General features: G+C 37.6%; 2 protein-coding genes and 1 pseudogene across 3 annotated transcripts; 1 reads left to right on the top strand and 2 right to left on the bottom strand.

Moving 5' to 3' along the window:
* Positions 1–1,682: 1,682 nt before the first annotated feature.
* Positions 1,683–2,380, bottom strand: LOC148849825 (auxin-responsive protein SAUR62 pseudogene; annotated as a pseudogene).
* Positions 2,381–5,120: 2,740 nt separating this feature from the next.
* LOC148849824 (auxin-responsive protein SAUR36-like) lies at positions 5,121–6,016 on the top strand. The gene has a single exon (XM_088946385.1). It carries the CDS (start codon positions 5,430–5,432, stop codon positions 5,823–5,825), a length of 396 nt encoding a protein of 131 aa, XP_088802511.1. The 5' UTR covers positions 5,121–5,429; the 3' UTR covers positions 5,826–6,016.
* A 2,834-nt stretch (positions 6,017–8,850) lies between these two features.
* Positions 8,851–13,317, bottom strand: LOC148849823 (Regulator of Vps4 activity in the MVB pathway protein). 2 transcript variants are annotated; one of them, XM_088947444.1, is made up of 7 exons: positions 12,972–13,317; positions 12,759–12,891; positions 11,462–11,565; positions 11,209–11,380; positions 10,082–10,222; positions 9,864–9,952; positions 8,851–9,748 (listed from the first exon to the last, which is right to left on the bottom strand). In XM_088947444.1, the coding sequence occupies exons 1-7, from the start codon at positions 13,073–13,075 to the stop codon at positions 9,097–9,099; spliced, it is 1,395 nt and encodes a 464-aa protein (XP_088803570.1). In that variant the 5' UTR covers positions 13,076–13,317; the 3' UTR covers positions 8,851–9,096. The 2 variants fall into 2 exon arrangements, with proteins under 2 accessions (XP_088803570.1, XP_088803571.1); XM_088947445.1 differs by having other exon boundaries at positions 11,462–11,803; positions 12,972–13,193.
* Between the last annotated feature and the right edge of the window lie 490 nt (positions 13,318–13,807).

Here is a 13,807-nt window from a genome sequence, read left to right as displayed (position 1 = left end):
CACAGTAAACTGTAGCGGCACATCCCACAATACAACATGACAATAATGTGTGGCTGCAATTCAAGACAAGACAGATAGAGAGTTGCGAGCAGGAAATTAAATCCAGATTGCATCCCCATACTGATATGTTTAGGGAGGTGCAACTTGGACTGGGCTGAGTTTTCTGAAACTTGTCAAATTATAAAGAGGTCCAAATCCAAACTTTAGCATGTGTAGTTGAAATTCTTCAAATTGTACACTAACCCAATGTGCAGCCCTAACCAATAATCCTCCACCCCTGGCTTGTGGTGATCCCGAGTCTCCACTACAATTAGTCAGAAAAAATTACCACCCGAGCCACCACCGGTTGGTAGTTTAGTAAGGATCCTTGTGTTTTCTGGTTGGGAAACGTAGGCGGTTGTGTATTATGCAAGGAAATATATGTTTGATAGTAGTATATTTTATTTGGATATGATATCAAGATGATTGCTGCTTGGCCCGCTAGCTACAGCGATTCAGCTTTGCAGCAGTTAATTAAGAAAAGGGGAGCGATTTGGGCACATCGATCTCTCTCTCTCTCTCTTTTTCTTTTGATACACAGGACAGGAACACACCCACCACTAATAATCAATCACAAGCTGTCTCAAGGGACGATAAACACTCTTAATGCATTGGTTACCAAAAACATGGGAGAGAAAAATCTTTTCAATTGTCCTGGACCATGGTATTAGGATTTAGAAGATCTAATCGTACGTATTAGGTCTAACCCATTGTTTTACGGGCCGGCCACCATGTCGATCTCTTTTTTTGCTCGAATTATGATAATTTGATATAATAATCAGATTTCATGCTCCTATATATATATATATATATATATATATATATATATGCCAACATTCTTTTATGGATCTCAAATTTTCTAGCAGTGAGCTAGTATTACACCTAATTAAGGCACATAACAAAGCTAAAGCCCAGTGACATCTGATTATTAATTTATTATGGTTAGTTTGATGTGCATTCATATTACTTCTTTCTTCTGATTAAAGTAATGCCGATCGAGAAAGAAACTTATATACTTGTAACTGATTTACCTAATCTTAGAAACGTAGGAAATCGCTACCTTATATTGATAAGCAAAAGAAAATATTAAAAATCTGTGTCACATGTTCAAGCTAGTACAAGCTTAGCTAGCTAGGTTCAAATGCCTATTGATTGCACTCGGATTGCAATCCTTCTTTTTTATTTTAATTATTTTTCCCCAAATATTGTCAATTAATTTACTCAGGCCGATGTTACACCATGCCTCCATAGAAATTATAAATAGAACTGAGAAAAGGATTTTCCTAATAAGCATTAATAGCTTTGCGAATTGGTTAGTGCTAGCTCGATCTTCATTCTTCAGAGAAATTAAATAGACTACAATCATGGACTGTCTGACCTAGCTAGCTAGAACAAGTCCCCACCTTGGAACATTGAATATATACCTTACTAAGGATTGTTTCAAATCAAACCTGACGCTGGGTTATTGGAGATTTTTAAGTAGTATTCTAAGAAGAAGAAGAAAGAGTAGGGAATTGTGCTCATATGTTTTCATCGGGTTGTACTAATTAAGGTGTACACTACTTGAGTAAGATAACGTAAAAAAATAGTGGGGAATTCAATGAGTTAAACGCAACAAATTAAAAGACACACAGTTGATCCAGTTAGAGAAGCTAGCTACGAACTGCAGCCAAAATACTTAGTTATATCAAACTAGCTAAAAGACTACGACCCAGACAAAGAAAACGAAAATACTGATTCTTTCTTTCCATGCTCAGAGAATTGGGACTAACTAGCTAGTACTGTACAAGTCAAAAATCTTGGGATAGACATGCATATATAATTTTCTTACTAAAAGCAACGAAGTTGTTGTTGTTGATAGGTCTGTCCTAGAGGATGAGAAGAGAAGGCTGAGAAGCGTCCAGCTCCAGCATCCATAGAGATGAGCAAAGTTTTCTCCAAGTCTTTGGATGCATGTCCTTGAACCAGCGAGACAACATACTCCATGAAGGCAGCATCACAAGGCAATGTGATAGGTCCGTTTCTTGGTAATCCATACTCCTCTTCCGACATTCTGAAGAGCTCTCTGAATATATTGCTGTTTAGATATGTCAAGGGAATAACAAATCGTCTTTTATCGGCAGTGTACACGACGAAATGACCCTTAGCAGCTAGCAGCAACTCACCGGTTTTTTCTACACCAGAACATTTGTCTGTTCTCGGCGGCAGTGAGATTCTCTTCCTCCCAACAGAAGCCACCTTTCGCCATTTCTTTGTCATCTCCACGACCCTCTTGGAATTGATCATCATAGCTCCAGACTTTGAACTTAACAAGATGGTGTGCAACTGCAACTACCCTTGGATCTTAGGTTGCTATAAACTAATGCACGTTTGTGTTGTTTATATATTAGGGCAAACCTCCAGCCCTCCCCCGCCCAGGAAGATTCTTTGGGATGCAAGACCACGTGGCTATTGGACTAATGGTAGGGTCTAGGAGGTGGGCATGCCTGGTTATGGTTGGACATTCACTCCATCAAGGTGGGTCATGTTTATACCAGGCAATGCAACAAGACGTTGCATGTGGCCGGACTACTTAAATTAATAAAATTAACAGGGTCAGCTATCAAACAGTATAAAGAAGAAGAAAAATCAATGTATTTTCTTTTTTCTATTTATTTAAACCAATAAGGCAAAATATATAATTCTAACCTCAATTTACAGCTTCGACAAGAGTTGTGAATAAACAAGCAAGATATTTTGGTTTAAACTTCTTAATTCGAAGTACCAGAGAGCAGTGCACATATTTTACGGTATGGCCATCATGCTTACGCGCGTTATGGGCTAGATGCATGTAGAAGATATCTTCCTACACCATCATGGGCCCTCATACACAGATGTTTTGCCGACCTACATGTATCAATTGTATACATATATTTGATTCATCAAAGTTTTCTTCTTTCAGCTTTGTGCCTTTGTCAACCATATATAATGTCATGAGAGGAGGAAGGCATATAGCCTTGCTGCCCCGTAAAACATGAAATAGAAAAAGAAAAGCTAATTAGGTGGTCTTCGAACTTTGAACCAGACTCACGTAATTAAGGGTATGGGCACGCTGCATGGCCTGGGTCGAGAAAAATTAAACGCAGACAAGGACTCAAATTAAGGAATTAAGACCGAGCATTGTGTAGCCTATCACATGAGTGCTAGACTCAATATACAATGTTAGGGTCAAAGCAAAGACACAAAACTCGGCATAGATCAAGGTCAAAGATTTGCTCAGTTACATAATTTATTCCGGGCGCAAGAAAATTCTTAGCTTAATTAACTTGGAAAGACTATAAATACATATTTAAAAATTTGATCTCAGTCCCTTCAAGCATGTATGAGCCATCTATGTTACTTATAATGAGGGTAATGAACTTCCAGCAATAGATTATTTGGTCAAAGTGGCTCTTAAAGGTAAAGTCCTTGAATAAATTGATATTCTCTAACAATAAACACAGGGTAACATAGTAACAACACTAATAAATAAACTATTCGATCTGCTGGTTAATAAAACATTAAGGGTCCATTTGGTTTGCAGGAATAGGGGTCTGGAATTGGAATTTCCAACTGTTTGGTTGGGCTGAATCGGAATCTCATTTTCATTCCTACCGGAATGGCATTCCCCTATTTAAGGGAATGACCATTCCCTGCCCCTCCCTTGGGAATGAAATCTCATTCCTACTGATTTTAATTTTCATTTTTATTACTGTCTGAATCAAACAGACTTTGAAAATTGACCATTCCGATTCCAATTCCAATTCTAATTTCGACTACAAACCAAACGGACCTTAATTCTTGCCAAGAAAACATCTGATTCTTTTTTATATTGAACTGGGTTTAATTAGAGCCATTCATCTGGAGTGAATATCTTACAAGCATCTTTAAGTTGTCATCAACTTACATGCGTAAAGAAAATTAATGAAGCGAGCTGTTATTTCTGCATCATAATTCTTTGCAAGAAATTGGTTCCCAAGCGTTCAGATATCCTAATCATTAGCACAACTATATATTAAAAAAAATAACGTAAACAAGGAGATAAAGAAGGTATGGCGTGGAGATGTTAAAGAAAAATATCTATCAGACGGTACAGATACATAGGATCTTTTGAGAATCGATCCTAATGCAGAGCATACATGACATGTTTCCAGAATTTGAGGTTATGGCTGGACATTTTTGTTTCTGTTCGATCCCCAAAGATTTTGTGCTAACTTTAAGGATGTGAACGTTTCTTGTGTGTGCGTTATCCCCAATATTTTATCCCTTTTAATTTAGGGAGAATGGCTGGATTCAGGCCAGGGTCAGAATTTGTGGGTCTAAAATACTGTTATGATATATAGATATCAGTTTGGAACTGATGCTAATATAGGGATAGGCATTGGTGTATAGAATATAAATTATTAACATTTTGAATTTTTATAGGTTTGTAGTAAAAATCAGAAATCTGCATTAAGCCTGCTAATAAATTTAAAGGATAAAATCGATAGACAAGTCCTCCAAGCACATATGGGGGTGGGACCGTGGGGGTTCAGGAACCTTCCATGTGTATCACAGATTAGATGGATGGCAGCAGACAAAAGAACCTGAAGGGGCTCCACCCGTTCCTTTCTCTGTCCAGTACGTCTACACACCATTCAGGACTGAGGAGCATAAGTTTTAGAGGCTAAAATTAATCACTCTGTAACTGTGATTGCATTTGATCACCTGTAACTCGTGGAAACATACAACTTTTATCCTAAAAAATATCTTCCAGTATATCACTCACTCTCATCAACTCCAAAGGTCGACGGCCCGTGCCTAAACGGTTAGGACACAACTTTGGGACGAAGTACAAACAATTTCAGCAAGTTCACATGTAGCCCATCCCCACCTCTCCCTTGGAAGAGGAAAAAAATATCTATACAGTTTCAGAGTTTCAGTGTGACGTACTCCACGTCTATCTCAACATTATTCGAGCTCCAATCTTCATCGATCGTTGCGATTAATGGACTCCAAGGCCAAAAATAGCCAGAAATTGAATTCGATTAGATCCAACGTGATGAATATTAGCTAGAACTTTTAGCATTCACATTTAAAAGCAAGGAAAGGGAACAACTTGTATCTCTCTTTTTCCTTTTAAACAAAAAAGGTGTTGTCGCCTCTTCAAATCACAAGACGCTCGACTTCCTCCACACATACATAACCAATCCCACCCTTATGACCATCTTTTCTGAGTCCGTCGACCTCACTATAAAAAACCCATCTACCAAAAACGCAATAATATATAATTCATCAATCCACATCCACCACCAAACCTTCAATTCTAGCCCTTCGACCTACCCCCAAACAAACGATCGAGTAATATAGATCTTAATAGCCAAGTATCTAGAATGATGATGAGGAGGAGCTCCAACAAGTTTAGTGAGATAATAGAGAAATGGAGGAAGAGAAGGAAGGGTCATTTTGCCGTTTATGCCAAAGAAGGAAAGAGGAGGTTTGTTGTGCCTCTTTACTATTTGAAGCATCCCATCTTCAGAGTGCTCTTGGAGATGGCGGAAGAGGAGTTCGGTTCCACCGTTCGTGGTCCTCTAAAAGTTCCTTGTGAAGAAGAACTAGTTGACTACATTCTTTCCTTGCTAAGGAAGATTAATCCTCCCGTGGATGAAGAAGATAGAGCCTTCGTCTCTACTTCCATTATTTGTAGGGGATCTTCTTCTATTTCTCTATTTCCCCTCTTCCACTCGCACAATCATCAGGGTGGACAGAGAACCATTCATGTTGCGTAAGGAGATGAATTATATATTCAGTTTCTGCCTCTTTTTCGGTCTTTGGTTACCGTGTTTTTTAAAGCTTGCCAAGCCCACGCATTGTTAGTGGAAATTTTAGTGTGATTTTTAGTTTCTTTTTTTGCAGAAAATATTTCAGTGATTCAGTTTGAAGAAGATATTTGGAAAATAAAAATTTTTGTTAAAAGTAACTGTGTAGGTATTTTGGACATTTTCGTACCTTTTTTTAAGGAGATTCCATCCGAGAGGGTCTACTTGCTAGTTGCATTGTTTTGAAGCCGGACTGGACCGAACAAACTGTTTGACCTAGAAAGTGGTCATATCTTCAACTCAATTCTTCAAGTGGACCACCTTTTTAGAAAAAAAAAATGTTGAATTTGTTAAAAAACTATTGACTTGTGTGGTCAAACCGCTAAATCGTTTGACTCGGGCAACGGTTCACAGTTTAATAAAAGGTTTGTTATTTAATATTTTAAGAAAGCATTTATAGATGGGGAAGGGTTGAAATGAGATCTTAGATATGAAATAATGACTCAGAGAGAGAGAGAGAGAGTGCAAGATCTGAGATCTGATTTGTGGCTGTCGCAGCCGTTGTCATCATCATCCGTAAACTACCTCCTCCGCCTTCCTTCTTTCTTCTTTCTTTTCTATCCTTTTCTTTCCTTCTCCGCCAATAAGCATCTATTCCTTTCTTTTCCCATTAAAAAAAAAAGGGTAAAATACAAAAACCTCCCCTAAAGATTTTGACAATCATAAAAATCTACTCTATAGTTTTACTTTGAAAAATACCTTTCTTAACTCTTAAAAAATTCAACAAAAACTTCCCTTTCGTCATTAATTCAGGCGGTAAATAGATAAAGTTACGAAATTGCTCGTGATTAATCGTCAAGGTATAAAATGCCAAAATTACCCTTATTCGACTAATCTATCTTTTACGCTTTGTTACAGTTCTTTTTCAAAGCAAAAAAAAAAAAAAAAAAAAACCCTAAGACCACTTACAGCGATGCCATTGCTCATAATATTCCATTTGCCAAAGAATAGCTTTCATTTTCTAGCAATTGTTCTCCATTTATGCTTGGTTTTTCTGGTGAAATTTCTTTTGTGGAAACAAATTGTGGGTACATCCTAAGTACTAAAACAATGTAATGTGTCCAAATCCCAATACGATGACAACAACTCTCTGTGCTAAGCAGGCCAATCGGGTTTTGAGGATGTTTAGAACAAAGACTGACATTCCAATAACACCGCCCCCAAAGCAATTCTCATGACTCTCAGCAACAAGGTGATCGCAATCCATCACAAGAAGAGAATCAGTGAAGAATCAGAAACAGGTGTTTGAGAGAAGGACAAAGGATTCAAAGATGGTGGGTTGTGGTAGAAGACAATCTTGATGGGGAATAAGTGTCAACCACCGGATTTCTCTGGTGTTATCTATTATGACAATAACGGGAAGCTACTTAACATGATTCCACTGAGGTCTGCATCTAAGTCTTTTGCCAAGCTTTGCTTTTCCATCGACGATCTTTTTCAATGACAACAGCTCTTTGCACCAAGCAGGCAAGCCAGGTTTCGAGGAAGTTCAGAATGGAGACTAACAATCCATGAACACCACTCAAGTCGCCGTTAGCAACGCCGAAGTAGCTTCTCACGACTCTTAACAAGGTGATTGTCTTCCCCACAATAAGAGAATCAATGAAAAATTCGAAATCGTTGTTGAAAAGGATGAAGGATACAGAGATGGTGGGCTATAGCAGAAGACGATCTTGATGGGGAGAAGTGTCAACCCACCGGATTTCTCTGGTGTCATCTATCACGACAATAACAGGAAGCTGCTTAACAAGATTTCGTTGTGGTCTCTATGTGCAAGTTTGTTGTCGAGCTTTGTTTTTCTAGCGACTAAGGGTGCTACTTGCTGGTTAGGGGTCTAGTTCCCGAGTCGAATGGTCTAACCGTTTGAACTGAACGGACAGTCCATTCTAATAAAAAAATAATAATAATAATAAAATAAAAAGCCAAGACCATTGGGCGGTTTGAACGGTTCGACTGCCGGATCAGCGATTTGTTATCCATATCAACAGTTCTTGGTGAAATAACGATTTTAGGGTAAAATGGAATCAATCACCTAACCGATTCCCGAATTTTCCAGTCCGGCTTTAAAAACATAAGAGAGGAAGACTTTCAATTCAAACATATATAATTTTAATTTTTGTTGAATTTTCTTCATGTAGTAAACAACTTTTATGTTTTGAGTGTAGTTAAATACTTAAACAATTTAAGTATAATTTTAATTTTAGCTCCGGTTTTGGTTTTTCCTTTACAACTGCTTTAGTTAAATACTAAAACAATTTAATCGTAACAAAGCGTAAAAAAAGAGATTAATCAAATAAGGGTAATTCTGGCATTTTAAAATATTTTTAATGATGCCTTTGACGATTAATTAGAGGCAATTTTGTAACTTTGTGTTTACCGTCCGAAATATTGACTAAAGGGAGGTTTTTTTGAATTCTTTAAAAGTTAAAGGAGGCTTTTGCTAAAGTAAAAAACTAAGAGAGAGGTTTTTATGATTGCCACAAACTTTAGGGTTTTTATATTTTACCCAAAAAGAAAAGAAATGAATATATATATATATATATATATATATATATATATAAAGATACAGAAAAAAAAAAAAGAAAAAAAAAAAAAGATCATCATCTCTTATTCGACTGGACAGTCAAAACCGTTGACCCAAAAATCGGTGGTCAAAGCGATTTCGTTTCTGGGTTAGCTTTCAAAACCTTGGTCGATTGAACCAAGTTGATATGTTAAAGAATATATATTATGTAAAAAGGCTTTTCTTTAACCCAAACAACATTCTCATTAACCCAAACGAATTGGTCAAAGAGGAAACCTGACCAAATTGGCAGGTTAGACAGGTTTGCCGAGGGGTGGGTGTGGTATCTAAAAGACTTTTCAGGGGTCCTTGGGTTGTAGGGACTGCATTGCTCGGACAAAGTGACGAATACAATCAGGCGGCCAAGAAAAGTGATAATGATTTGGACTTTGATTGAGGGCCAATTTACAGAAAACAATGAAAAAATCTGTCTTAGCGGCGGCTTCCACGGGACAACTATAATTCAAAAGATTACATGTCACTTCGAATACCAAAAAAAAAAAGATACGCTACTCTGGAAATGCTACCTTGTATAGACTGACTTATATGAGCAAATATAATGACAAAACAAAAAAAAAAAAAAAAAAAAAACCAACAAATGCATATCTATCTTTCTGTTCATGATTTACGGTTTTTAAGAGCTTCAAATCGAGCCGCAAGTGCATCATAATCTGGCAGTTTAGGATGGAGGTGAGGCACCGAGTCCTGTTTGCACGAGGCAATCTTAGTTGTCCTGTCTTCAGGCTGATAAGCATGAGCTGTAGGTATTGGTGGAGGAGACCGATTGGGTGGTGGTGGATTAATGCCACCCGAAGGCATTTCCATGTCAATCTCTTCATTGCAATCTGAGTCTAAACCATCCGAGTCATCGAACTTTATATCTGAATGCTCCGGGGGAACATTGTGGCTATGTCTCCTATGAAATTTCCTACCATCCACCAAATTGGCGGAGCCCCCCTCCTCCTCCTCATCGCTTAAATAGCTTGACTCGTATAGTCTCCCAGGGAGCGAAGATTGATGACTTTTCTGAGAGACTACTGGTGGATCCCTTGGCACAGAATGATCGCCAGTCTGGGATTCGAGCACCTCTCTGTTGCTAGACCAATTCTCCATATTGATTTGTTCAGTCACTTGGTGAGAGTTCATATTCGCCAAATGTGCAGCAGCTTGTGCAGCAGCAATTGCTTTTTTCGCAGATTCTGCAGCTGCTCGAGCAGCTGAAGCTGTGTCCTTGAAACGTACCACATTAGATTCTCCAACATCCATCGACCTGAGATAGGACAAAAGACATTGTAGGATGATTGGGATTAGGCATTCCAAAACATGGAAATACATACAGTTGGAGAAATAGAAGTTTATTTCCCCAAATTTATAGCATATTATACCTGTTTGATGGTCCATTTGGTTTGACATTTTGTGATGATATAGGCTTCACAGGCATGCTGGCAGCACTAACAAATGTACGTGGTCCCTCCTGCATACATAGTTAACTTCACTAAAATCACAATTTGGAAATTGAAGTCAAGAACTCAAGAGTGGTACATATACACAAGGTGAGAGCAAGAGAGAGAGAGAGAGAGAGAGAGAGAGAGAAAGAGCTCACTATCAGCTCTTCAGGGGGCTTGAGGAGCTCCTTCTCAGATTCTGCTGTATCCCATACAATCTGGTGCTCTTTGGCTATTTCCTTCATAACCTTCAACTTTACTTCACCAGTAGGTGTCTTAACAGAGAGCTTCTCAATCAACTTAAAGGGGACAAATTTCAAAATTAGTCAGATAAAGAAGAAATACATAGGAAACTTAATAAACAATAGTGTTTCTGACCAAATTTCACAACTACTGTTCATATAGAAGGGCAAAACTGGTATTTGCAAAAATTCTATGCCTTCAAATTAGTATCGAGGAAAAATAAAACAGGAAAACCAATTTCTTTTACGAGAAAGATAACCATTGATTTCACTCCAAGAGGCGGACAGTAAGAGAAGGATCACTCAAATCCTTCTCTTATGAAATATGATAATTATGAGCTCAAGAACATATTTAATTTTCTTTTTTTATGTTGACTAAAATAATGATCACTCAAAATCAATATGACAACTTTCGGGCATCTATTCATAATAATAATAATAATAATAATAATAGTCTGCTCCAAATATTTAATTGAGTTTGATATAATTAAATGTTCCTAACAAGGTAAAAGCATAATTAAAAACAGGAGTAAAAAGAGTAAAAGTGTAGTCATATTTTTTTATTAAAGGAAAATTTTAGTAAGAAATTTAACAATACATATAGAATCATCTAAATGGAACTAACATGATAACAACATCCTTCCTTAGGTGGATGAACAAAGAGTCAAAGAGTCAAAGACAATGCAAAAAAAAAAAAAAAAATCATGACAATGTCCTTGGGAAAAGAAAAGAAAACTAACTTGATGACAACATCCTTCCTTGGGTGGAGTGAGGATTTCCTCTTTAGGTGACTTTTTAATCTACTTAATAACATTTATTGGGATCCTTTATCTTGGGCTAGAGTCTCTATAATGGAGCTTCAAATACATCCTACAAATCCCAGTGATTAGTGCTGATTTATTTCTCAGGGAAGACATGCATTGCCTAAAAAAGCTATGCTGAAAATAACCATGACTCAATTATTTGCCACTGTTTAAGAATTCAGGATGCTTTTTCATGAAGAAGCAATAGTAGCAAACAGGAATCGCCATAAAAACACTTACTGTTCGATTTACACCACAATCAGGTCGTAGATCAGTTGCAGCAGATACAAATTCTTTACCATATTTCTTTTCAAATATATCTCGAATGTGTAAAAGCTCGGGGATATCTGAACACCTTGGAGCTGCAAAAATTAAGCTAGATATTCCTTCTTTCAGATCTGCTGGGCATTCCCTGCAAATATGGATCTCAAATCAGAACTAACTTTCATATGAAGTTTATGTGCAAGGAAAAGAAAGTAAACCATGTACTAACCTCTGCTTTGCAATTATTGGGAGTCGAACCACAACTAGCTCACAGAAGAGTTCAACAATTTCATTTGCTGCCATAATATTCTGCTCTCTTATCACATGCTCGACCTAAAAAGCTCACAAAACATTTGATAGTGGAAGTCAGTCAGTCACTAAACTGAACATAAACAGACACTATCCAATGTTGGTCCCAACTACCCAGGGTCTTGTGAGGAGCGGACCGGATACAGACGTAAGCTTTTTTTTCTTTCCTTTCTTTGCACCAAACTGGCAAACTCATGATGCTCTTTATAGTCTGTAAACGGATAGGGAATTCTAGGCCAAATCCCAAACCATGGCACGAGCTCTGGAGGCCAAAATTTTAAAAGCATTTCAGTATGTGCCTCACTCAACATTTCAGTAAATGGCAACCTGCTTATTTGCAGAATGATTCAGCACAGGCATTGTGGTGGCTATTTTTTACAAGTTCACATCCTCTGTACCCTTGGTTCTGTACCAGATCAATAGAAATCTGCCACACCAGCCTGTTCTTCCCATTTCAAAATTAAAGTGATTTTTTGTTTAAATAGTGTAGCAGATTGCTATTGGTCCGGTACAAATACATACAATATATGCCAGTATTCCCTGGATTAAGCTGGGAGTCTTTTTTGCATTTTACCTTCAGCTCTATTGCAGCAGATATCAAAACAATATCTATTATGTTTTCTGTGGAGATATTTGACCATTCATATGGTTCACAAGAAACATGAAGTTTCTTAAGTCTTCCAAACTAAAATGCCATATGTTCAACATAAAGTCACTAAAGAATCTATAAGTATAAGCCCAGGACCCAGGAGCGTATTCATTCTTTAATAATATGCTATTTAGAGGTTATAATCATTAGATATCTGTGGATACTTTTAAATTAGTCATGGCATTAGTCATGACTCATGACCTGCATCGTGGACAGAAGTTCAAACATCTCCCTTTGTTTTCTTTTTATTTTTAATTAGTAAAAAGAAAAGTGCTAATGATTTTAGTTAATGATATGTTGATATGTTCAATTTACCCACCGGAAAAAAAAAATAGAGTTCTATGTCCAGGTCTGGCGTCCCAGGTGAGTGTGGAATCCAAACCTGGGAATGGGATCAAAATCCTCTCCCAAGCAAGTAAACATTCTACTAAAGTTAAAGTTACAGTTACGATAAGGAAGTAAACAAAGTTGCAAGAAATAAGAATGAGAAGCGGAGGAAAAAAAAAGGATGAAAACATAAAGAACAATATTCAAAGAGAAACCCTTATATGATATGGTGAAAGAATACCCTAATCCTTGCAGTGGCGTCTTGGCCAGATTGAAGAAGCAGGGCAACATCTCGCCTCATCTGCTTCACCACCACCTCTCTCTTGTTCCGCAGAAGCTTTATCCTGGCCGTGGCCAGTTTCGCCATTGTCTTGCTGTATTATTATTTCAGTGAATTAACAACTGAAAAATATTAATATAAAAATAAGAAAAGAAGGGTTGTTTAGAAATAAACCATTTGGATGAGTTGAAGCCCCTGCGAAAGATTGAAGCCCCGAACTTCATGAGTTTTTTGCAAGGGACAACTGCGGCAGCTTTAGTTGTGGTCACGACCGTCATTGCAAAATGCAGATGAGGAGATGCTTTATTGAGATTCCGGAGCAGATAGATGATGAGAGAGCGCGAGAGCGGAAGAACAGCTAAGACATGATCTGGGGTTTCATTTCATTTTCATGTTGTAACGGTAAACTGAGAGTGGGAAAAAAAATAAGACACTGGCTGGGATCCACTCTACCCCGGACTGGACAGAACACCCACCGACCTTCTTCTTCTTTGGTTGGGTTCTTTCCCCAACCTCCTTTATTTTTCTTTTTAGGCAATCAAGTGTTTGTGAAAAAGAGCCGTTACAATGGAAACGTGGCCGATTCTTTATGTACGGTCAGCCAAAAAAGAAGGGTCATTTACTGCTAGTTTGTAACTTATCTACTACGTGGCAATTTCATCCGTCCCCTTAGGGGCCTGCCCACCCTGAAATTTATTAATATATTATTTTATATTATATTAAATAATATAAAAGAATTTTAAATAAATTTTAAAAAATAATAATAAATTAATAAGTATACAAACAAGAATGAACGAAGCATTGGCAGGGCAAAATCCGGGATCCTCGTTCCCTAGGTGTTAGGGTTTTTAGCCCCATCGGGATTTGGGGCAGGGACGGGGTAGGAAATTTGAATTTGGGGTCAAGTACAGGATAGACAAACCCCGGTCCTACCCCTGCCCTCTTGCCATTCCTACTATCGACTTAATCAACCTTTTATTAAAAGTTATTTATTTTGTCATTTGAAAATA

Source organism: Nelumbo lutea, chromosome 5 (assembly GCF_056320005.1).
Source record: "Nelumbo lutea isolate HS-2025 chromosome 5, American lotus-T2T, whole genome shotgun sequence".
Taxonomy (NCBI): domain Eukaryota; kingdom Viridiplantae; phylum Streptophyta; class Magnoliopsida; order Proteales; family Nelumbonaceae; genus Nelumbo; species Nelumbo lutea.
The sequence above is the reverse complement of the archived record's forward strand: the minus strand, read 5'-3'. Positions and strand labels throughout refer to the sequence as shown.

Excerpts from the sequence above, each read along its gene's own strand:
- LOC148849824 (XM_088946385.1), top strand. The coding sequence starts at position 5,430 with ATGATGATGAGGAGGAGCTCCAACAAGTTTAGTGAGATAATAGAGAAA.
- LOC148849823 (XM_088947444.1), bottom strand. The coding sequence starts at position 13,075 with ATGACGGTCGTGACCACAACTAAAGCTGCCGCAGTTGTCCCTTGCAAA. Across the intron at positions 9,953-10,081 it reads AGCCCCCTGAAGAGCTGATA|GAGGGACCACGTACATTTGT; the intron begins GTGAGCTCTTTC and ends CTATGTATGCAG. Across the intron at positions 9,749-9,863 it reads CCAAATGGACCATCAAACAG|GTCGATGGATGTTGGAGAAT; the intron begins GTATAATATGCT and ends GTCCTATCTCAG.